Source organism: Numenius arquata, chromosome 5 (genome assembly GCF_964106895.1).
Source record: "Numenius arquata chromosome 5, bNumArq3.hap1.1, whole genome shotgun sequence".
NCBI classification, from domain to species: Eukaryota; Metazoa; Chordata; class Aves; order Charadriiformes; family Scolopacidae; genus Numenius; species Numenius arquata.
The window spans coordinates 28969283-28994384 of record NC_133580.1 but is presented as its reverse complement, the minus strand read 5'-3'; the positions used below and the strand labels follow the sequence as shown (position 1 = coordinate 28994384).

The 25102-nt window shown below is 37.4% G+C and overlaps 1 protein-coding gene across 1 annotated transcript in view; it reads right to left on the bottom strand.

The window, feature by feature from the left end:
* The window catches only part of COL25A1 (collagen type XXV alpha 1 chain), a 336819-nt gene that overhangs the window by 110502 nt on the left and 201215 nt on the right, over positions 1-25102 (bottom strand). The window contains exon 5 of the mRNA XM_074147547.1: positions 13396-13413. Coding sequence (XP_074003648.1) covers positions 13396-13413 — 18 coding nt within the window. The remainder of the gene's footprint in view (positions 1-13395; positions 13414-25102) is intronic.

Here is a 25102-nt window from a genome sequence, read left to right as displayed (position 1 = left end):
GCTGCAAAGGGGTCACTGCTGACTAATCCAGTCCCAGGAAGAAGCATAGGGCTCAGTCTCCCAAGCAAGAACCAGCTAGTGGTCTCCCCTTCCTTTCTCTGACATACTCGCTTTCTTTAACTAATCGATAAAGCTGTCCTCTCCCCCTGCTTTTTCTCCCCTTCTACAGACAAACACAATGTTTTCTTTGAAAATCTACAAATCTCAGCACAAATAGTCCCATCAAGATTCCATGCTATGGAGAATATATGACTATGTACTCAGTGCCTGAGCATGAAAAATCAAGGATTGGCTTCGCTATTACCATAAATGAATTTAAGCAAACATTATAACCTGAATCAACTGTGAAGTTTCATGTGAGTCGAGTAGCTGACATACATGTCAGTAAGACCAAAGACACTGTGACAGAAAAGCTTGTCACTTTATTAAAGGTAAGAAAATGTCTTCTGGTAAAGTCAAAAGCCTCCTGACCACCACTTACTGCTCGATGCACTGCAATACCTTATTTCCTGAACCTAAGCCCTCATTGCCTTGTCTACAGTGCACGTTCCCACCCTCCTATTTGCAAGACAAACAGAAATTTACTGACAATATTAGAGTTTTGATGCAATACTGTTAAAGAAAACCTCAAAGGAAATCCCGCTCTACTAAACTTGTAAAGCAGCACGTAAAAACACAGGTGAGAAAATCTAATACTGCAAAGTCTCTGATTTTATAAGAAAACATCCAGAGTTTCTGTTTTCAATAACACCATAGGTGCAAGGAAGATACAAACACATAATCTTGGTTACATCAAAAAGACAGAAACACAAATTTTTGGCTGGTGCTCAGAACTGCAGGAAGAGATTTGAAAACACAACTGATGTGTGCCCTACAGAATCAAAATTCCTTAAAACAGACTGAACAGCGATCTTTTTCTATTATGACTGTTACATTTGCTGTTTCCAAACCAGTCTCAGGATTTTTCTGGTGTTGAATTCATGATTTTAAATATTTTTTTTTAATGACAGTACAACAAAGATACCAGTTTCAGTGTTCAATACTTGGTTTCTAAAATGTTCCAAAAATGAGACATCTTTTTGATACAGACTGGTTCAAGCTTCCTACTCTTCCGCCAGTCCTCCAGCAGATCCCTGTCTCATTACATGTCCGCCTGGGACTTGAAAAAGCATCGCATGCTATCTCTGAGACTAACTCCTCATCCTCCAGTATCTCCAGTAGTCTGTTCTGCACCCCTTTACCTTCTCAGAGGCTCCCTTCTTCTTTCTCCTCTTCCTTTTGCTGCATTGAGAACAGACACTCGGAGTCCCACTTCATCTTGTACTGGACTACTATGCAGCAGGTTACTTTTCTATCTCTGTTTTATCCTCTCCAATAGGAATACACGCGTGTGTGTGTGTCTGCATGTGTGACCACGCTGGTGGTGGAACTTAAAAACAAGACTGTGTTCCTCTATCAGCGTTCACTCAGTAGCTGAAGGCTTATGCCGCAAGTGACAGAGAAATTAATATATGGCATGGTAGATACGGAATAGGCAAAAAGGAGTCTGCTATAAGTAGATGAAAATATTTATTATAGATCACAGACTTCTTGATAAGATTCAATAGGTTATAAGATTCAATAACAAGAGAAAGTACAGTTGACTGGAGCTTTGTACTTTCATTAATAAATATTCACTGCAGTCAACAGAAATGATCCCACAGAAATTCAAGGAGCAATCAATTAAACGACTATAAAAAAGCATGTTGGTGGGACAAGAAAACAAAGAAGAAGGAAAGGCTGCTTTCAAATTTTGCAATAAAAAAAACAGGAGTGCGAGAAGTTTTCAAGGTAGATTGCTTCACCTTTTCCTCAGAAGAACTACATTTATTGTCGTGTCAAACTACTGAAGCGAGAAGGAAGTTATAGCTCTAAACAGTTTTTATTGCCACAGACTTCACGCCTTTTATTTTGCATTGGACATTAAAAGGGATATGAAACAAAGGAAAAAAAAAATAACTAGCACTGCTTAACCTCCCAATTATCCCCATTTATTAGAATAACGTAGTACCACTCGCCAATGCAGTCTGTACCAGTAAACAACATTGTACAAATAAAGAGCTATTTTGCTCAAAAAGCCCGATATTCTTCTGGCCCCCTGGTCTAAGGAGATGCAACAGGTATTGATGCTTTGAACCCCATCAAAACATTCTACTTTATGGATGCAATTAATATGCTTCCAAAACCAAAAGAGAACTTGGGAAAACAATAATTAAAAAAAAAAAAAAAAAAAGACTTAAAAGGAAGACCAATATAGTACAGTGGAATTTAGGGCTTATAAAACTGCAGGGATCATGGAAGTACATTCTGGCTTTCTTTCCCGACACAAAAGAAATTGAAAAGAAAATATTACACCTCCTGCCAATCAAACTCATGAAATCCTTTTTCCAGATTTTTGAGATAAAAAATACGCCATCAAATATTTTTTATACTTCCTTTGGCAGATTTTTATCCATAGGCCAGCTCCCTCATTTATTCCTAGAAGCTTAGAAAGAAAGCAGCTCCTCACTGGGAGTTAACAACTTCCTGTCATTTTCAGAAACAGTAGTTGACATTCTAATGTTTCAGCCATTTTTTACCTAAAACTTGCACAGTGGCTTCTAAAATTCAAAGACCTCTGGGGCTTCCCTGATTGCTTAATGGCCTGATAGATGATGCAGCTGAAATGACAGCGTCCTTTGGTCATTTGGTCTTTTTTTGTTTGACCTTGAAAGAACCTTTTTGATGATGATGACAGGCTGAACTTCAAGCTTTTTGAAGAAAATAGACAAAGGAAGAAAGCAAGGGAAGGGGAGCGTTACAGAGCAACGCAGATTCACCATTGCCGGTCACTACCTACAAGAGGAGTACCTGTGGTCATTGAAACGTTTTCTAAGCTCCCTAGCCTTCTGCATCTTTCAATTTTACTGTCTCTATTACTACTGTGGAAAGAAATAGCATTAGAAATAATATCTACCAGCCAGATCCTCCTTTGACCAACAATTCGGTCGAGGAGAGGATTTATGTACTTCATTAACAGATGCTGCATAGGATACAGCTCTACGAAAAAAAATCATAACCACAGAGAAACAAATGATTGAAATACCTGAAAAACTCTCTGTTCGTCTACTTGAAATAAGTACTAGTTTAAAAACAGTGAAATGAAAGTCAGCTGATCCAAGTAAAAAAGCCCAACTCGATCATTGTGACCCATACCCATTTCTTTCTGTTTTCACAGATTTTCCCACTTCCCCATCTCTCTCTTTGGAAGAAATTAAAAACAACCCAAAATTCATTATTGAAAGCACTAAGATTAACTTCAAAGAATCTGCTGCTAGAAGCCTTGTACTCTTTGGTATTCTTCTTGAAGCATTTTGGCCTGTACCTGCTATCATATCAAGGCATATTTGCATTAAAGTAATAAAGGCTGAACTTGTGTAAATGAGCAAAGCTGGACACCTCACATACAAACAAGGTTTTGCAGCCAACATACGTTTGCTGTATTTCAACATTAAAACTGAATTTCAGCAAACGGATTTTAATACAGACTTTTGAACAGGGGAGGTCAATTCCATTTTCCACTTACTGTGGCGAATCCAGACTTGTTTCAGTAGCGATGCCCTGAGTTTCATTCAGTATTTCACGGGCATGTCATCCTGTACATACACGGGTTTTAGTTTTCCAAACGTTACTACTCGGTACTGGATACATTTGCTCATTCAAGGTAGTAAAATGACAAAGAAAGATTTAGATATTCTTTTAGTGTTGCCTACAAACGCTACCATAAAATGCTATTGTAAAAGAAGTGGTGTGTTAGATTACTTAAATCATGAATGGTTAAAGGAGAACGCCAGTAAAATATTAGTATAAAACCATAGCCGAGTAAAATATAGCCTAAGGGACAGAAAGGCTTCTGAGACTGCAGTATAATCTCCACAGTTTAAGAGCAATAAAATTATTTCACAACCTAGCTAACTTTTTTAACTTGAGGATATGCTAATGCTTGAGAAAAACATATTTTAATGAAACGCCAACATATATTTCTCTGAGGATCTTATCCTTCTTTCTTTCCTATGCCCCTCTTGCACGTCCTGTAGTCCCTTAAATAGTTTCCGTGCATGCCAGGCAGGCTACGTCGGTACCCAAACAAGACTTTTTACAAGAACTTCCTTGAAAAATGTAGTGATAAAACCTACACTGTACAAATCCAGCTGAGGCAACCGGTATTCACTAGGTTATTGCAAATGTCTCCATCTTGCTATCCCGGCTACAAGTCATTTCTAAAAGAGACAAAGGCTTGACACTAAGTCACAACTCTACTCTTGATGGGGATGTGTCAACCCTTAATCACAGATTAATTTATTAGAAGCCATTGAGTATATAGAAATAAAAGTGCATAAAAATACTATATAAACTAATGTATGTTTTATAATAATACAAAAAAAATGCCAGCAGAAGAACTAATTCTTTTGCATCTCTTCCTCAATTTCCTCATCTACAACAGGGGAAAGCTACAATGACATACTTCATAGAGCTATTCTGAGAACTGTTCAGATTTGTAAAGTTTGAGTTGAAACACTGAATAAATGTGAAGGAATTTTTATATCAACTACAAACATACACATACTTCTATACATAGGCTTATATAAAAGTGAATATCTGAAGATATTTTTGTAACCTTTAAGGCTGGCAACATCTTTCTTTATACAGGAAGCAATTTAAGACAACATAAAGTTTATTAAAAACAAAACAGTTTTCTCCTCAAGACTAATAGTTTGGTCTACAAAATTCAGAACATCTTCAGGGGAAATTACACACATATGTATATGTATACTTAAATGGATATTCGTTCTTTTTGGCAAATGATCACTAACAGACATACTGTGCAATATAACTGGATTGTATTTCTGAAAATACGTGGTTCTCTTATATGTTTCTCAGCAGCTCACAACTCTTGAATGTTACTGATGGATCTCAGCAAAAAAACAATTATTAGGAACTCCTATGCTATTGCATGGACAGGCAAAACATTTTTCAAAAGCAGAATTCTGGATTAAAGCTCACAAACAGAATGGACGCTTCCATGCCATGCTCATTAATAACATTATTGGCAGCACACAAAACACTCCAATGAAAGGATTTGCTACGTTTTCTATTTTTTTCCTTCCTTCTGTCCTCCAAACTTGACTTGTGCTTAAAGGAGACAATAAGTGCATCATCAGAGCTTTCCATGCCAGCACCAATTCAACGTAATGAACCCGAAGCATTTCTGCTAATATCTAAGGTTGCTCAAAGTAAAATTTCAATTGATAAAAGTGTCACTTTATAATGGAAAATACAAATTTTGAAGCTTCCATCTGGCAGCCTGAGATCCAAAGCTCCCAGGTCTGCTCTAGTTTGCAGGACTTCCAAGCTTCCAGCACAGAAAGGTCATCAGGGCTCTGGACTGATAATGGGTGATCAAGGAAACTGATATTTTGAAGACCTTGTGAAAGACAAAGGTCTTCGATATCACAGTGCTATCTTTAAGTCACCATAAGCTTGGTGAAATACACATTTTTATAACTCTTAGTTTCATTTTAATTTTTTTTTTTTAAACTAATGAAACTACTGGGATCTGCAACAAATTGAACTGGAATTCAAAGCTGAAATACAGCATTAGGATCAGCAAAAACAATAAGCCAGTAGGAGTTTAATACTGAATTAAAAACATGTGCAGCAGGATAGTAAAATACTATATAATATCCTTGAACAGGGTGCAATACTTCGCTTTGACATAAGTCCTAATAAAACACAGAACACATTAGTGTATTTCTGCCATCTGTAGAATAGGATGAAGGAGATTCAAAGGTCTTTTGATAAAGAAATGATTTAGGAGCACAAGAAATATTTCAGAGTTCTTAATTATATTTTGACAACTCTTTGTACATCTCATAATGTAACCACAGTGCTAGGCTTGGTTTTTGTACTCCTATGTACTTTGTTAAGCTAAGCAATGCTATGCAAATTAAGGATTACAAGTAATTTTCGCTTCACAGTTCTTCACTTGCTGTTAGAAGATCTAGTATGCTCTGTTGACAGCTGCCACTTCTAGATGAATAGGTGGAATGATAATGTGTAATTCCCCATAACATTTATATTAGCATATGTACTGCGTGAAGCAGACTTTCATGTTTATTTTATTAAAACAAAACATATTCTTTTCAGAAATTAATGATGCCACCATAGAGAAAAGTTGGTAACATCCTACAAATAGAAAGCTCTCCTTCAAGTTTTCTTTTAGTTATATATATATTAATTTTGTACATTTTTTTTATTCTATGACTTGTTCTTTTACAGTACCATAAGCGGTCACTATGTGAACTATGAAATGAGGGGATCAGCTTCTAAAAGTTTTGGGCCAAACGACTTAAACTCTTCTAAGAATCCATCTTCCAAGCTTTCTTCATCTATTTCATACAGCTACTCTGGAGGGAGATCTGCAGGTTTACCAGAAGAAAATACCTTCATAACAACAGAGCCTATTTTACGAAGGCGTCCAGAGCTGGCATTACCTTGCATGAAGAGCCCTTTCCACAGAATTCTGTGCAAGGAATATTCTTATTTTTGTGTTTTTAGAAAATCGAAACCTAGTTTGAAGAGGTAATTGTAAATTCCGATATTTTTCTGAATCAGGTAAACAAATCAGAAATAAATTGCCAGTCCCAGGAAATGCTGTGGAACATTTGAACATCTTGCTATTTCAGCACAAGATTTCCAGAGATTTTTTAGTGAAATTTTAGCTCAAAAGCACGCCTATCAGAGTAGGTAAAAGAACACAGTAGCACAGCCGGGGCCATCTGACATAGGATGAGCAGAGCTCTAGCAAGCGTGATTATCCCCAACTAAGTTCACTTAGCAGGGTACAGTAGGGAAGTCATTAATCTGCCATTAGAGGCTCCTTTGCAAATCCTGGCAAAAGGGTAGAAAAAGTCAAGTAAAAAAACATGTTGGAAGCAAAGCACAATATTTAATGCTACAAGAATTTTCCTTGTTGATGCCTGGAACTTACTCCCCTTGGCTTTTTCAAATTATATGTAGTGCTTCATTAGTCTTGGGACAACTGATAGTCCAGCATAATTTGCCTCTAAATCTCCAATTCTGTGCTCTTTTCACAAAGCAAAGAATCCTCTTATTTGCACTAATGTCATCTGCTTAGCTGAAGAGGCATTTAATATTCATAGCTATCCTGGTTTACACACGTACGTAAGTCTACCAGGAGAAACTGAAGTGGTTTATATTTTAAAAGTGCTTATTGTTGCTGCCGATTCCTCTTAAAATTCACTTGTGCTTTATTACATATAAAGCTGAGAAAGCAACAGTTAAATACATTAACTCTTTCTGGGAAGGTCTATTTCTTGCATTGTTTCCTATCATAAACATCAGACAGTAAACAAAATTTTGTGCATGATTTCTCCTCCTACATTCTCTGATGTGGTTCAAAATGACTGAGCTATATGGTGATAAATCTGATGGAAGACAAGAGCTAGATCCTTGCTTCGTATTTGGCAACTACCAAAAAATGGAAAGCCCTTATGATGGCATTAGTTTCTTCAGGTTCACAAGTCAACGTGGGCTGTTTCCTAAAAAGATTGCACAATTTCAACAGTGTTCAGGAATTCTATTACAGCTTTAGAAAGGAAGGAAAATGGTAAACAAGTGGTAAAGCTCTGCCCACTAAATACCTATTAGACTTAGTACAAGCTGCTTTATTTATGTGATGCCCTCAGTTAAGATTCATTTCTGATCTCAAAACTGATAGCAACACGTTATTGGCAGCAATGGGATCAAGTATTTAGCCTTGTTATTGGTACGGATACAAGTAAGAAACGGACTTGCTTTTTAGTTTTTTCAAACAAACATACAGTGTTTGGCTGTCTTCCTATGTCTACCTGGTCATTAGATGAGACTAATTATTTTTTAGAAGACACTACAATAATCTATTTCTGCTGCTGTATACAAGCTCAAGCTCTCAGACTAAGCCTAAGCTTATTTTCATTTGCACAAGTATAACTAAGTTTGGACTTGATGACAGTAGTTGGGATGAAATGTGTGGTGTGCATATGAAAACTTAAAATCTATAAATGTTTTAAACTTACTTAGGAAGAATTTCTTCGAAAGACAAATAAACCTGTTACTTTGTCACCGTCAGTACTTGTTCTTCTTTGCCAAAGCCTAACAAACTCTTTGTTCTCCTTTGAAAATACATTTCCTCCTTAACTCACAGTACCTACACGACGTCAAGGTTCTATTTTGCTGTATGCAACACTCACTGACACCAATAATACCTAGGGCAGGACATGGGCAATGCACTATTTATACGCTGGTGAAGACACTTCGGAAGAAACAAAAAACTGAACCCAAATCTTTGGATGCCAAATGGTCTTTGGCTCCCTTTAAATGAAACATTTCAGTAATGGGGTGCACCCCCCCATGAATTTACACTGTCTAATGCATATTCTGATATCTATGTAAGTAATCACAGTTTTACATAAGGTATTAAGAAGAAACTAAGATGCACAAAGTTTATTGAAGGAATTTAATAATCTACACTGAAATAAGGGCCTGACAGCGTCTGACAAAGCGCATACACACACATAAAGATATAAAACAAAGATAACATCTCTCCATATTTGCCTTGAAAACAAAAACTGTATCTCTTCTTTGCTAACAAACTGTTAAAAGTTTGATAGCAAAATCTGACCCGCAACTTGTAACTCAAAAGTAGACTAGCATTGGCATATTCAAACTGAATCATACAACCCTTCAGCAGGATCAGAAGTTTACAAAGGAGCTTAGGGTATCAGCTGCTATAAGAAGAAACAACCTGCAAGATCATTGTCTAGAGTATGAACAGCTGATGGCCTGGATACAACCACTGGGCTTCTCTAAAGTAAAGTAGAAACTTTACAGCACTGTGTATCTCAAGGTGATGAAATGTTTCTCCAGCCTCATGCTGATTCTGTCCTTCCTAAGTGTACTCCTTATCTCCCCCACTCTCCACACAAGTAGAGAGACTATGCAAACTGCTGGGAACAAGGAACAGGGGGCTTAAACTTCAATTTATAGTGATCAGAACAAAAGAAGCATGTCCAACTCCAAGGGTCTGACTGGTAGAGACCACTTTGCAGCATTAGTCAACAGGACATATTATGTATCTTGGCCATAGCTTAAAAAGCCATCAGAACACACGCATGATCACTTGACCTTATCAACCGCCCCAGTACTGATTGGCATGTGCTGAGAGGAATATTTAACAAATCTTGGAGTGCAGATAACTATCCAAACTACCCAAACTGAAACTCAGCAGGACTTAAAATACATTTTCTTTAAACAACCCCCTTCCCATCCTTCCTGCTGTCAGATCTTTAACTCTTTCCTAAGGTCCAGGATTCTTCCTACCACCACAATGTTCTCTAGGAAGTGATAAATAAACTTCCTACACACACTGCTGCCATTCAAAACAGCTAAAAGTTACAGCCTATGTCCTGCTGGTTATTTTTCTCAGGCCTTGACAAAAACCAGAAAGAAAAAGTTAAAATGGTTCCAGCTAGCTCTGTTGACAGCACAAGCCTGTAACAGCCTGTCTAACCGTGACTCAGAATCTCTGCCATCAGAAATTAAAAATACTCCAGTCACATACCCTAAAGCTTGACGGTGAGAAAGACACATGCATACATTTGTCACCAGAATTGCTATGGTAACCCTTTATCATGCACACACAACACTGGAAAATTTCAGACTGAAATAACATCACTTCCATAGACATTTCACATACAGGAAAACAAGAATCTCATGAAAACAAGTATCGATCATGAGTATTTTGTCCATTTCCAACGCAGATTCGAATGGCTGCCAAAGAGAAGGGAGAAGCATCTGTGGGGCTGCTGTATCTCAAAGTCCCACAGAGAGAGTGATCATGGATGCTGACAGGAGAGAAAGTATGTTGCACCAGAGATGGGCTAGGGAGAGGATACTGCCACGAGGAAGAAAACAGTTGGCTGACTGAGACAAAGTCACAGCGAAACACCACCCTGCCCCGCATTTATAGCTGCTAACAGTTTTACTTCAGCAGGATCTTGTAAAGGATCATTTTGTCTTCTGCCACCATAATACTAAATGCACCGTTTTCTAATATTTATATGAACTTTACTTCTAAACAACAAAAAAAGCTTAAACATAACAAGCCTCCTCTCTTTACCCATTTAGTACATTCCTTATGGAATTAACTTTAGACTAGAAGCTGTACTCTGTTCTTTGACAACCATGAATACTTGCATTATACTAAATGGGAGATCTATGTGCAGAATTTGGTTGTATAGATTTATTAGGAAAATAAACCTTTCTGGTACAAGCTAATCTAAATACGTATTTACATTCTAAACAAGAAAAAGCAGGTATTCCTTGGGTTCACTTAAAAGCCAGAATTGAAGTTTCAGAAAAAGTATTAAAAGTTTTATTATTTGCTCTTCTACAAAGAAACTCAGTTAACATGGTATTTGAAACAGCCTTTTTCTTTTTTTTTTTTTTTTAAACAGGAAACCAGAATCATAATAAGGTATTTTATTTTTTGGAGGTTATGCTAGAAATTATTTAGCTATTGATCATGGTCTCTACCTTTCAGTGATAAAACAGAGCCATGAGCTTTTTCTGAAAAAATGTTTGTGGGTTGTAATAAAGCTTCTTTTTACTTAAAAAGGGAAAACACGAAACAAAATTATCTTTTGTGGTGTATTTTTGAAGAAAAGAAGCAGTAAAAATTCAAAGATAAAAAGATAGGAGGTGTTGTTGATCTGTCATGTATTTATATTTTTAGCCAGCAATTATGTACGTGTTGGGTGAATTTAGTGTGTACTTTTAGAAAATCATAGGAAAAAAGAATATGTGTTAATAAAACACTGAGTGTAAAAAGGATTAGAATTTATCTTTGATCTTAGCGTAGACTTACATGGCTATGACATCAAAAACTTTCTAAGTGCTTCTTTTGTCAGCATAGCAATTCTGATCTTTGAAGCCAGGAAGCCCTTACTTACTAACCAAACCAACCAATACCTTTCATTTCGGATTTCTCATGGACACAGTTAAGACCGGGGAAATTACTGGCAGCCATGGGTGGCTGAAATTTCTGCAAACATTTTTTTTAATGACAAACTGAGGGGTTTGGACATACTTTATCTGTATGTGAACAGGTTCTGTTTTCTAATTTTTTTAAGTCTTGAGATTTTCAACACAGCTTTCAGCATTTTTAAAATGCTGTCTCATGAAGTTATCTGGGTCTGGGTTTCAGTTTAAGACATCTAAATGTACAGCCTACATGTAGTTGCCTAAGACACGCAGATGTCAGCATAGGCTAGAGAGCAATTCAGTAGAATGGCTATTAGATTCAGTAGCTGCCTGTAATCAGAATCTATAATTAAGAGGCATGAATGTATGCAACTAGTGTCATGTGAGAGGTTCCCTAGGTATCTAAGACAGCTGTCCATGACTGACAGATACAACAATGGCCCTACACAGGCTCCAGCCCTTGTACGCACAACCGCCAGAGGCAAGGCTGGAGACCCTGGATCAGCAACAAACACCTGTGTGCGGGGAATGTAATTGAGCCTTGGGAGCTTACAATGAGCTGAAGAGGTCTCTAGGAGCACTGAATATTGACTCAACCGTCACTGACTACAAGGGGTGTTTACCCACTTCCCATGTCAGCACCTCCACACAAGCTTCTCTCTAGGTTTAGGCATCTTGATCTAGAGCTGAATCTTGCTCTGACTGTCTCGTGCCATTCTGACCTCCTCACCAGTGCCCTTGCAAGAATTATCCCTGGACTCAATCAGCCAGTCGAAGTAACTGAGTACATAGATATCCTCCTGCCACAATACAAGCACCTTGAGCTGAAAAAGGAGGAAAAGGCAGCATTAAGAATAATGGTAAGTGCTGCTCAGAGCAGTGGCAATGGCACAGAGGTGAACATTTCCACTGGGACGAACTATTGAAGTTAGGATGTAAGAATTTTCATCCTAAGTCTTGTGGGTCCTAGTACCTTGTACCCGTTTTCTTTATAATCATTCAGGGCACAGAGAAGTTGATACAATGAGGCAGGGGGGAGATTTTTAGAAAGTTTTTCCTATGGTTTGCTCCCCTCTTCTCTTGCAATCATGTCAAGATTTCTCTGCCTTTTTGCCCTTTACACAGCACTGAATGGTGTGATCTCCATTGAGGTTTTTTGCCTACAGTCACCTTTGGGCATTTCATGTAGAGCAATGAACTCCAAAGACTGAGAAGCTGTTTACAAGCATTAAGCAAGAGACACTCTTCAAGCAACTGAAATGCAGGAGGTGGGGGTCCAAACCCAGAGGGAAAAGACACGGGTGGCAGCACAAGTCAACGTCAACTAGATGTTGATGAGGATACTCATTCAAACTGAATGGGATCAGGGCTTGTAACACAAACCATCTTTCAACAGAGAATGGTGATTAGAAACAAGAAGCCTGAGGAGTATGCTTCCTTCTCATAAAGAAAATCTCAACTTAAAAATATTATCAGGCCCTCACAGAAATCCTGGTTCAGGCAACTCACTTGTGCTAAGATTGTCCCACAGACCAAAGTTTACTTCCCATAATGCATCTTGGGTATGCAAAAAGGTAGAGATTTTCAACTGATTTCACTAAGTTTGGCTTTGGTACTGGCTTCCCTCTCCTCTTCCTTGCTCTTCCACATTTCTGTACCGCTCTTTAACTCAATAATTTACATTAAACCTAGTGTTTCCTTTCTGCTGGTCAATTTCTACCTTAAAACTGAAGTTAGATCCCTAGATTTCCATGTCTTCAGTTACAGCTCACAAGACAAAGTTCTACTGTTCTTAAATAAAGCAGAACTAATTCAAAGCAGTGTATATAATTAATCAAAATAGCTAGCAGTGCAATATTTAAAATAACTGAGGGCTGCCTGGATTATAGCAACATTATTAGCATGTGATTAATAAGCAGTTGAAGTATTACATTTGCTACACATTTGCTAAGTTATTTTATCTTGCTTTAAAGTTAGGTGGCAAAGTTTCAAGCCATAGTTAGGAGATTTGCTTTATTCAGTATTACGTTGTTAACCTCACCATCTGGTCAAACAGCTGAGGGAACTCAGACAACCATATGGGGGGGGGTGGGCATGTTTCTCTCTCGGGAAAAATTTGCCTTACTGAATTATGCAATGGTTACCAGTTTCTACCTTCTTACAGTAGGATTAAAAAAAACCCAAACAAACAATCAAAATAGTTTGAAGATAATCCAAGTTTGGTGGGCCCTGTATTTAGCCTTAACTTATATAGAAAAATAAGTTGGCACTTACTTGGGGACCAGGCTGACCCTGAAAAACAAGAAAAGGAAAAGGTTATGGAAAGTTATGACAAGGATTAACTCCTTAAATAGTAGCAAATAGTTACAGTATTATAATAAGGAGATAACAAAAAGTACAGTAAATATATTAAAGTCAGACTCTGGACTCTTAAGTTATATTAAATCTGAATGTTTTAATTCAAACTGATGAAGTTTCTTGCAATTAACTGATTCCAGAAATAAATTATAACAACATTAAATCTGCACTTAAGAAACTTCATGCTTGGGATAGTCAGAACAATATAATTTAGAAACAATAGAAAGACCTAATTTAATTGTTCTCAAGGGAGAAGGAATCCACAGATGCTGACCTGATTTAGAAGTAGCTATTGGGTGCTTTTTCTCTGTTATTGCTCACCCCCATGTTTCAAGGAGGTGCTAATTACTGCCTATTGAATGAATAAAGTCTAAAAACTGAAGGAAAACATTGCTGGGCAAATGATAGTCTCTTGCCATTGCTGCAAGCACCACAATTTTAAGCAAGTTTAAACCAATATTTAAACCAGCAAGTCAGCAGCAGATGAACCCTTGTCATTCAGCCCAAGAGATAGCTGATATATTTCCTCTCCCTTATTTATCAACACCACCTTCGGATCACTCCATGCACCCTCTGCACCCTGCGGAGGTGTATGCATCTCTTGTCGCTGCAAGCCCTTACAGAGCAGACTTTCTATAATTAAGATTCCTAGCCTAGGAAAGTCAGTGAAAGTCATCAGTTATTCTAGCCCACTCATTAGAAATTATTTGCATGAAGCATAATTATATTACAAAACAGTATAGTAGCTGTGACTATGAACTACAACCGCCTGCCTGGTTGTACTACAACCACTATCAACTCACACTGTAAAACAGAGACAAATATTTATACATTTCTCCCTATAAAGAGAGAATTTCTTAAACCCCTAGGGCTAGCTTAGCTTCTAGCGCTTTATGACACTTCAATAATATTTCAGCTGAATTGAAACTACATTTCCTTTTGTTGAAAGAAAATGAACATGAAGACTTCTCATAAGTCTTATAAAACCTCTTCACTTTAGCTAGAAGGAACTGCTACACAGAGTTGAAACTTTTCCATCTGAGCATTAGGAAACACTTTTTTACTGTGAGGGTAACCAAGCACCGGCATGGGTTGCCCAGGGAGACTGCGGAGCCTCCATCCTTGGAGATACTCAAAAGCCGTCTGGACATGATCCTGGGCAACCTGGTCTAGATGGCCCTGTTTGAGCAGAGAGGTTAGAACATATGACCTCCAGAGAACCCTTCCAACTTCAACCATCCTGTGATTCTGTGTGATTTTAAAAGGAAGAGGGGGGGAGCATGTCAACCGGGAACTAGTAGCTACAAGAAAAGCAGTTGAAGAAAAATGCATTTTTTAGTAATTAATAAGATTTTTTTCCTGCTACATTAAAATGAGGAAAATGTATTTTAATTCACATGCAAGTTTTTAAAGATTTAAAAAAAAAAAAAAAAGAGATAAGAAATATTTTAAATAATGTTACAGGGAATCATGTTAAAACACAGAATTATTGTGGCTATCTAATCCTTACACCGAAGGCAGCCTAAAGCGTTCCTTGTTGTAGATGCTGCAGTTTTGTATTAATTCCTTACAACAACACTGCACTATAGAGGTTTTCAGACAACAATTGTTCTGGCTGAGGTTTGCCAGTTCCAGTATGAAGTAGAATTTTCTGAATTGGTCAGTTCCATGAAGTTACACATCACACTGGGTTAATGAATACAAACGGTACTCCTCAGCACACAGCCTCTGCCTCAATCTTCCCATCGTAACAGGTTATGCTATATCTGATCCTAAATTCATCAGGAATTGCTTGCTGCTGCAATGTTGCACAGCCTGTACAATAAATACGTATAAATTAACTAAACTGAGACCTATGCATGCAAACTTTTATATACAAACTCACAATACATGTCTCACAAGTATATCTAAAGTTGAAATACGTTTTGATGAAATCATTAAAGTCTGTCTCCAAGATGTTTTTAAAAAAAATTGAAGTCTGAAATTACCAAAATGTTTCAACAAAATGTTGATTTAAAGCAGTAGAAAATTAATAAACAGAATATATACATATATTTTAAACAAAAATATTTGAAAACCGATAGGTTTTTTTTCAATCTAACTCAGACATACAGGCTACTAAGTGTCCACATGGTACGTGCTATCTGTATGACATAAGAGACATACACACAACACAAACATACACTGAATTGAATGTCAGGGACAGAATCGTGCTTCCATGAAAGTGTTTTCTATTCTGAATCTCAACAACATTACCAGTTTGCCTTTTTGTTATTGTACATTTATAATTACTCTTTTATCACGTTTGCAGTATTGAGAGAGGAAAGCTGGAAACTGAATTTCTATAGAATAATTGTTTTTCATGGTGACACAGAACTCCATGAGATAATGAGGAATGTAATAGTTGCATTCCTCTTAGTTTATGCGCGCTGTTAATATTGCAATTATCCTGCATTTAACTGTAAATGCAGGTGCTGAATAAAAAAGTACTCATAGCAGCATTGTTTTATCCTGTTGGCTATGAGCCCCTTGAACATGGAAGGAACTTTGCATTAGTGAAAGTAAGTATTTTGGGTTTTTTTTTTCAGTTGCCCCCAATCCTTCAGTATTTTTATATACTCTTAGATACTAGTACTGCAGTTAACCTTCCCTTCTCACTAATGATCCAGTAAGTGACACTAACCAGAGGCTGCAGCAAGCACTATATTATGGAACTCATCAGCTCTGCTTACAAAATTACAGGTAGAAAGAGGCATCACAATACCGACCTTTCTGGTTGTAAAGGGTCATTGTCACACAAGAACAATTCAAAGTGTGGGAGACGAAAAAAGGGGTTGTTCATTTTGCCTTTTCTCACTTCTGTATGCTGTGAAAGGGTCAGGGTCAGTAACTCTGTGAGTTCTGTGTTCATTAAAAAACCCTCTAACACGAATACAATCTGATAGTATAACTCATTTGAACAAGCTCAATCTCAACTAATATGCCTGTGTTCCCAAAACGGCTCCAGTATTGCTGAAATCACTCTGGCTCACTGCTGTGTAAATTGTTCTCAATGCATGCTCCTTGTGTATTAAAATATTTCAGCTGGAAGTATTTCTCCAATTTTAGATAAAAAACAGGGTGAAAATACTCCTCAAGACTGAAAAGTCAGCATTACTCTTATTTTTTTCTAAGGAACATCTCTTTATTCAAATGTGTCATGTACTCTAAACTTGATTTTTGTAGCTACCAACTGACTGCTGTTCTTTGCATGCATTTACAGATCAGTTCCAACACCAATAATTAATCAGATGTATTTTAGTGGCTGCTGCTTTGAACCTCTGGATCATTGCTCATTTACTTGATTATCCAATACTGATTGCTGCTTTTCTTTTTTTTTTTTTAATCTGCATGACTACAGTGGGTATAACTCGATAATATTTCATGAGTACGGCAAAATCTTCAGAACAATTTTCGCTTCTATATTCTTATTTACTGACTTACTGCATTATTTTGCAGGAAAGAAAGGGGTTTATTTGGCAGTCTATTCTAATTAACGTGATGGAAGGTCTTCTACGGTTGATAGTTAATCCCTTCCTAGCAATTTAACCTAATATTGGTGGCTGATATGTCAGTGATACTAAAAGAAATATAAAAGATATATGGAGTAGCCAGGTCTAGCTGAAGTCAACAGGTAAGCTATCAATCTCCTAAAACAGGAGATTAAAGAAAAAGCCTACTGACTGGAGGCTGCAAACATTGCAGAAAAGTTGCTTAACAGGAGAAAGAGAAGTCAGGGAGTACAGGAAAAGGTCTTAAGAGAAGAAAATGGAAGCTGACACTGCCAGTTAGCAAGTTGAGCTTGCAGAGGAAACGGGGCTTGTAGTAAATGAAAGGACAGAAAAGAAAAGAAATATTCAGGGTATCAAAGAAAAGGGCTGTCCTGGAAAAGGAGGAAGAGAGAGGGAGCAAAACCAACAGCATGAGAAAGTGAAGAAACTGGATTTTCACAGTTTTTGCATGATTTTAAAGAGCTGGGAACATAAACTTCCAGGCTCATACATCCAAATATATGGATACAATAATATATGCACAAATCAAAATATGTTTAGAAATGCATTGTATAAAATTAAATGTTATTTCTAACTTAATTCAAGTAGCATCTCCCTAAAGATTATCTGGGATAGCATACAAATGCATTTAAAATGAGACACGGGGCTGTTGAGATCTCATCAGCTAACAAAATCCAGGCAGAGAAATTAAAACACAGAAACGAAGAACCTGGGGAAAAAGGAAACCAGCAAGAGCCACAGACAGGCGGTCAGAAATAATACCCGGCTGTTTGAAAGGCACCACCCAACCACCCTTGTGAAGCACTCTCTGGACAGAGCACCCAAGCAGGAACATCTGTCTTCCAATCTAACCCGGAGAGATAATGATGAGGAAACAGGAGGGGCATGGCTGACCTCCATTTCCTCCGAGAGACACAAAAGACCGAGGTGGCTTTTCAGCACTCTGTTAAAATCTACGCTACCGAGGCTGAAGTAAATTATGCCGAATGAAGCCAATATGTGATTAATATACATTTCAACATGAGCAATTAAAAAAAAAAACAACAAAAAAACAAAGAGGGAAAATGTGCAAGACCTAAATTACACTGGTTTTGAACAAATCACCTACCAGCTTTCCATCCATACCAATCGGACCCTGGGATAATCAAAAGTCAAAACAAAATGGAACAGTTAAATCAGAGGAACGCTGAAGATGGGGAAAAATATACAGACTTGGGGAATACTGAAGGCTTTAGAAGATGAATAGCTAACTCTATGTCAGCACTTAAATGCGATACCTTAAAGATATTTTGAGAATGAAAGCACAGAAAAGAAACAAGAAAGGAAGCAGACCTAAGACAGAAGTAATAAAAACAGTATTGTGGGAAGTAGCCAGACAATAGCTGGTGTTTAACAAAAGATAGGTTCAATATACAATGAAGGAATTGTTAGTTCAGTAAATCACAGTGGTACAACATAACTAAACATATGAAATAATGCATCTGGCTTGTGTATTTTTCTTTAAATAATTGAGAAAACAATAGGAAGCTATTTACTGAATGCTCTTATCACATGGTTGCAAGATGAAAAGAGCTAACACTTAAAATCTCACAACAAATCTTAATTTAAATCAACATTATAATAATGACAGTTAATAAGAAACTTCAGCTCATGCAGGTCACTGAGGTACTGAAGATTTCTGCCTATACTTTGGCCAGTAAGTCCTGTGCTTTACACTGCTTTCCTTCCCCCCTCATCCCCCACCCTTTGGAAATTAACCTTACAATTAACCTTGCTGATACTTTGCAAGTTACTTATTTCCTTCAGAGTCCAGAGGTTGATTCCAGTTATATGGATGCAAACTCTAGAAAGGATTTTATGTGAACGTACACTGTTGTAACTCAGAAGGTGGTTCTAAACTGCATGTTTAGGTGATCAGAGGAGAGGGAAGAGAGCTAGAGAAAGTTGGATTAATTTGAAATTTAATGGTTAATTGCTATGTCCTCTGAGAAATGAACAGTCAAGTTACCTTTCACTGAGAATGGAATCAGAGGAGACAGAGAAGTTGTTTCTGCCATTAAATTCCTCTGTTAGGCTGAAACTGTGAGCTTTCAGGCTTTTGTCCCATGCGAAAGGGACACTCAGTTTACATCTGCTGGAAATAAATTTTCTCGTAAATGCTGGCACTGCAGCCAGGCTATCCCCCGGAGCTTCACAGGCACTCCTAAGCATGCAGCCCCTTAGGGATGATTGCTCACACTGCTTGATTTGGATCACTGTTGCCAAGAAGACAGCACATAACATATTTGCTGGGTTTATGTTGATCCATCTTACCCTTGCTGCCTTTTGCCCCGTTTCTGAGCACTAGTTTGGCTTGTGAGCAAAACCTGAAGTGTAATAGTTTAGTCTAAATCAGGTCTGCAGTGCTTCTGCTGACCCCTTCACCCTGGAGTGTGTATTCTTACCTTCTGCACTATTACTAATAGATACTATAGTCATACGAATGAGTCAGTTCAACCAGCTATCAAGAAAGCAACGATGAAAAAGTGATGCCATATAATCTAGTGAGTTCCCTAGCTATCTGTCCTCTCCCAGCCTAGATCATGGACTCTGCTAAAAACTCCAGACATGCTTAGTTTGAAAGAGGATGTCAGTTGGACGTACATATTGTGAAACTCATGATTTTTCGTAAATTATTGGCTTTCTAAGAAGCCTGTGCGCTAACCTACTTGTCAGATCCAATAACAAGTTACTGTCTCTGGGCAGCCCTACAGGAATAAAACCTCTTACCTCTCCTTCCCTCCAGCTCTTACTGTGGATTCCTGTCACACCATGAGTAGATGACACGCTGACAGTGTAAAGCAGGTCACCAGCATCTTGGTTATCTGCATGACCACTACCTTTTTATGTGCTGATGTCCTGGGAAAGTTTGGGACTGATAGGATGACCTACCATATCTTTCAAATGTTATCTCTGAGACAGTTTTTCCCTGGTATCCAATAAAGAAAGCAATGCTTTCCAGTGCATTAACAGGACGGTTTTTATTACTGTGCTTCCTCAGTGCCTCTTGATCCCACGTGTGCAGCACACATACAGCACTTGTTAATTTTCTCATAGTTATTGAGCAAATTTCTAAATATGGTACTGTGCACCCCAAAAATCAAGCCAAGTCTGCAAATTACTAGCTTTCCCAGATTTTTCTAGCACTGTACTACAGGATATTTATCTAGTAATATTTACACACACAGCCTATTGCAAGTGCAAAAATGAAGGCTGAGCTGAACCTTGCCTATGAATACATTTCCTTCTAGAAAGCAAACTACAGATACTACCAGCTAAAACACTCAACAGTAAGGTCATGGTAAGTATATAAAGTTCCTCAGAGGATTGTGTAGGCCAGCAGCTAAGCTTAACTGTTTGGTCTGCTGCAAGCTTAGCCCAAAAGATTTAATTATTCTTATGAGGAATGAATATAGAAAAGAATTATACAAGTATTTGTAGAAGGAAAATTGCGGGGTCAAACTGTTGGTTTAGAGGGACCAGACAACAGCTCTTGCAGTTGTAACAATGCTTGTATTTTGCATATAAGCACTGTAGAAAAAAAAATAAATCTATTTGTGCTCCTTTATAATGATAGGTATTTTAACTACTGTTACATTTTTGCCTGCTCTTTATCCATGTTACATAGTTCCTGCACTTGAATTAAAGGACTATACCTAGCATCTTGAAGAGTCTCAATAAAAAAGAATCAGAAATTCCCAGTAGGCTGAAGAGAAGCACCTGCTCACAACTCAAAATAATAGGAATTTCCCTCATGACTCCTTTTGTATCAGGACTGTTTGGTCTGAAGTCTAGGAAAGTCTTCTGGGATTGGCTTTATAGAATAGAAGAAAGAAATTTACTTGAGACATACTGCCCTAAGGAGAAAATCAATTATCTCTGAAGATAAGAGTCCACTACTGTGAAAATGGGTAATAGTCTTTCATTATAAAAATACTAAACCTTTAACAGCAAAGCATGGTAATTTCCTTCTTTCCTCAATTACTTATTTCTAGTGTTGTAAATAGAGAGAAAACACTTTTCAAAAATGGAAACAATCAAAATCTCCTCACCTGATACAGGCTGGGTGAGAAAGATGACCTTAATACATAAGGCTACTTCAGAATGCACTGAGAAAAATTCAGTATATCACAATAATTATTGAAGTTCATTACATGATTACATGTGCAAACTACTTTCTGCTTTGCTCTCTAAATAACTACTTCTACAGATTAACATGTAATTTTTGACAAGTACCAAACACATGATCTTCTATAACACAATCCCCATAAAATATTGGAGAAAACTAGACAAGGTAATGCATCACGAAAGAGAAGGGGATGTGTAAGGTTATACAACAGACACGTACACCAACTATTTGTTCACTTACTGTAGATACTACAGATGGTATTGAAATTTTTTCCTCTGGACTATGCATTTCCTTTCTAGGTTTTCCCTTTTTTAAATGTATGCTATTATTGGATATTTACTTATGGTATTACATAGACTTTTTTCCAAGATCCACAATAGTTAAGATCGTAAAGATCTTTGTTCAGTAGATTTTTTTTCCAAACAACACCCAACTATTTACATAGCACCACCTACCTATCTAATAACCCTAATACGGACAGAGACAACACGTGGGAGGAAGGGGAATATGAGTGCCATTTTGGTGTGGTTTTGTGAAAATTAGCTTCCACTCCTCAGGAATACTATAAATATAATATTTCTCAAAGAAAGATATTTTTAGTCAAATTTTGAATGCTACACAAAATCAGTTATTTTCCATTTAAGGAGTATCTTTTTACATATGGGTTACTCTGGAGGTAAATATTTTAAGGATTTTGGGTTGTTGTTAGAAACTGAATATGTAAGTAAATGCATGAGAAATGTTTAGAGTGTTCCTATCAAACAGATAGCCAGTATTATTACTTTAGGCAGCTTTACTGCAATATTCGTTTCTTCAGAAAATTCTCAGGGAAATGCGAAGATAAGAAAAGATATCACATATTGAAATCTACTATGTGATAAAAGAATCTTCTGAGGGAAGGAAAATAGGAAGATTTAGATTATCTTCTTACTCTTAGCTTCTTCACTCATCCTTCAGAAATCTTTTTCATTTAAGGAATGCTCTTCAGAAGACTGAGTTGTGAACCAGGAGATACATAATAAACAAAAACCAGCCACCATTTCTTTATAAAATGCAGACCACCATCTATCTAAAGGAAGTTTTAGGGGTTTTGTTTTTGTTTTTTTAAATAAAGTGGATTAGCATATTTTAATACTGCATAATTTTGGCAGGTTTATATTAATCGGAAGTATGCAAAGAAATGTGTTTGTTGCAAACACATTTCTTTGACATTGCAAATAATTCCAATTCTAGTTTTGTGTATTAAATTACAAGCAGGCCAATTATTATTTCCAAATGCATAATGATTTCTCAAACTTTGATGGCTCATTGTTTTTCCTGACTATTCAGTGTGAAATCAAGTGTTTTGGAAAAAATTCTCTCTCCCAATGCATACCATAGGTGTCTAAAATGCTCTTTATATACAAAGTTAATACAGAAACATCTGCATGAATACAGAGACATGAATACAGAAAACTGACCAGAGCCCCAGTAACACCATCCTGGATTGTGTTTCAGTTTACTGGAACTTCATGGCACAAATAAGTGGCCAAGGTTATTTCAACATTTCTGATGGCCAGTGTTGGCCCAACAAATCAAGACAGTGAGATATAACAATGCCATAGCTCAAGTTGGCCAGCATACAAGTATTTTCTGGACTCAGTTTGTAGTATACTGAATTAAAAGCAAGTTTTCGCACTGAGTGTGATTTGGCACTCAGTTGTCACAAAAAAAAAATTTTAAAAAAATAAATGCCATTTTAAGGTATCCACCAGTCACTTTTTAAAAAATCTTTTAGATCACACATTTGACGGTTTTAAGATATAGCAATTTAGAGATCACAGCAGCATTTCAGAATTCAGAAACTCTTATCTGATCAAAACATGTGAATAAATTATTCCACATTTCTAAACAATCTGCAATAAACTCGTTTGTTGAACTGTTACTTGCAGCTGCCTGAAATCTCTTGTGTCGACACATATAGAATAGGAGATTCAGAAGAAAGCAGGAATCTAGTTTTACAGCAGCTGTATGAGCTGCATGCCAGTTACTATGTCAGACTGAGTTTAAAAATACCTATGTGGAAAAAAGAAAAAGAAAAAAAAAGAAAATCTGTCTCAAACTCTCAAACAGCAGGTTTGCAGATCATCACCACTAAGTTCAGGTAAGGTGAAAGATGACACATTGCCTTTTCAAATCACTTATTTTAGTTCAAGATTGATAGAAGTTAAAAACCCCAGAACTGTCAGGTTTCCTCATCATGATAACATTACAATCCAGAATCACAGAACTGTAGGGGTTGGAAGGGACTTTCAGAGATCAATTAGTCCAACCCCCCTGCCAGAGCAGGTTCACCTAGAGCAGGCTGGACAAGAATGCATCCAGGTGGGTTTTAAATATCTCCAGAGAAGAAACCTCTCTGGGCAGCCTGTTCCAGGGCTCAGTCACCCTCCAAGTTCAGAAGTTTTTCCACATGTTCAGATGGAACTTCCTGTGTTCCAGCTTGTGTTCGTTGCCCCTTGTCCTGTCACCAGGCACCACTGAGAAGAGCCTGACCCCATCCTCTTGACACCTGCCCTTTAGATATTTATAAACATTGATGAGATCCCCTCTCAGTCTTCTCTTCTCCAGGCTAAACAGATCCAGGTCTCTCAGCCTTTCCTCATAAGAGAGATGCTCCATTCCCTTGATCATCTTGGTAGCTCTCTGCTGGACTCTTTCCAGCAGTTCCCTGTCCTTCTTGAACTGGGAGGCCCAGAACTGGACACAGTACTCCAGATGTGGCCTCACCAGGGCAGAATAGAGGGAGAGGATAACCTCCCTCGACCTGCTGGCCACACTCTCCTTGATGCATCCTAGGATGAATCTCCACATCTGTTTTTCTCTCTCCTTTGGTTAATTACAGGTTTATCAAGGCTGACTTTAATTAGATATAATATCATATTCCTAGAAAGAATATATAATTCCTAGCAAGTCTGATGAGATTGCTTTTCAATGAAGTTCTGTTTTAGAGCTTATGTAGGTAATGAGTATGATAAGCTCATCAGCTAGCTAAATTACTCCTAATGATGAAACATTATTGGTTCTTTTCCAACGACAGGAAGAGATTGTTGTTAAGAGCAGTGAGATAGAACAGCCCAGGTACAGAAGTCACTTGCTCCAGGCGTGGGAGAAAAAAAAGGGCACTAAATCAACCTGCAAAAAATCTCTTCGGCCAGCAATCAGGACGTTATTGGAAAAAACCCACATCATCCAGATCATTTGGACTAGAGAAAACTTTACTGCGAAAAGAATGAATTACAAGAATACAAGAAAGATAAGCCTGCTGTCTAAAACCCTATTACCCCCAAAAGCAAAATTAGTGACAAAGACAAATGAAGTACTGCAGTGCTCTTTCAAAGAAGTCAATTTCAGAATTTCCTCAACTCTTCCCTCAAGCAGTTCGTATTAGTTACTATCCGAAACACAAAATTCAGCTAGATGGATCACCACCTGGAGATGGCAAAATAAGTATAAATGTATTCCAAGGCAGGGATTTAGAGTTTTAAATTAAGGGTTTTTAAAAAAACAACAAAATTCACAACACTGTTAGGCTGCTTGATCTTCACCCCTCCCCAGTACAGCCCACTGTTTTTATTTCAATGGAAAAACTACATTCACTGAAAAACAAAAACAAACAAACAAACAAACAAAAAAAAAAAAAGAGAAGAAAAAAACAAAGAAAGAAAAAATTATATTCTTCATTCCTTAATAGCCTCATGCTGTATTTCCAGGAATCTCTCATTAGGTTGCAAACCATGTATTAGCTCTCCCATCAAGAACTCCTATGAAATTGCCTTTATTGAGCCAACAAGCATCTCAAAACATACCCTGGAAGCACAGAAGAGACTCAGAAGCAAGGTCCTCATAAAACCTGGAGAATGAA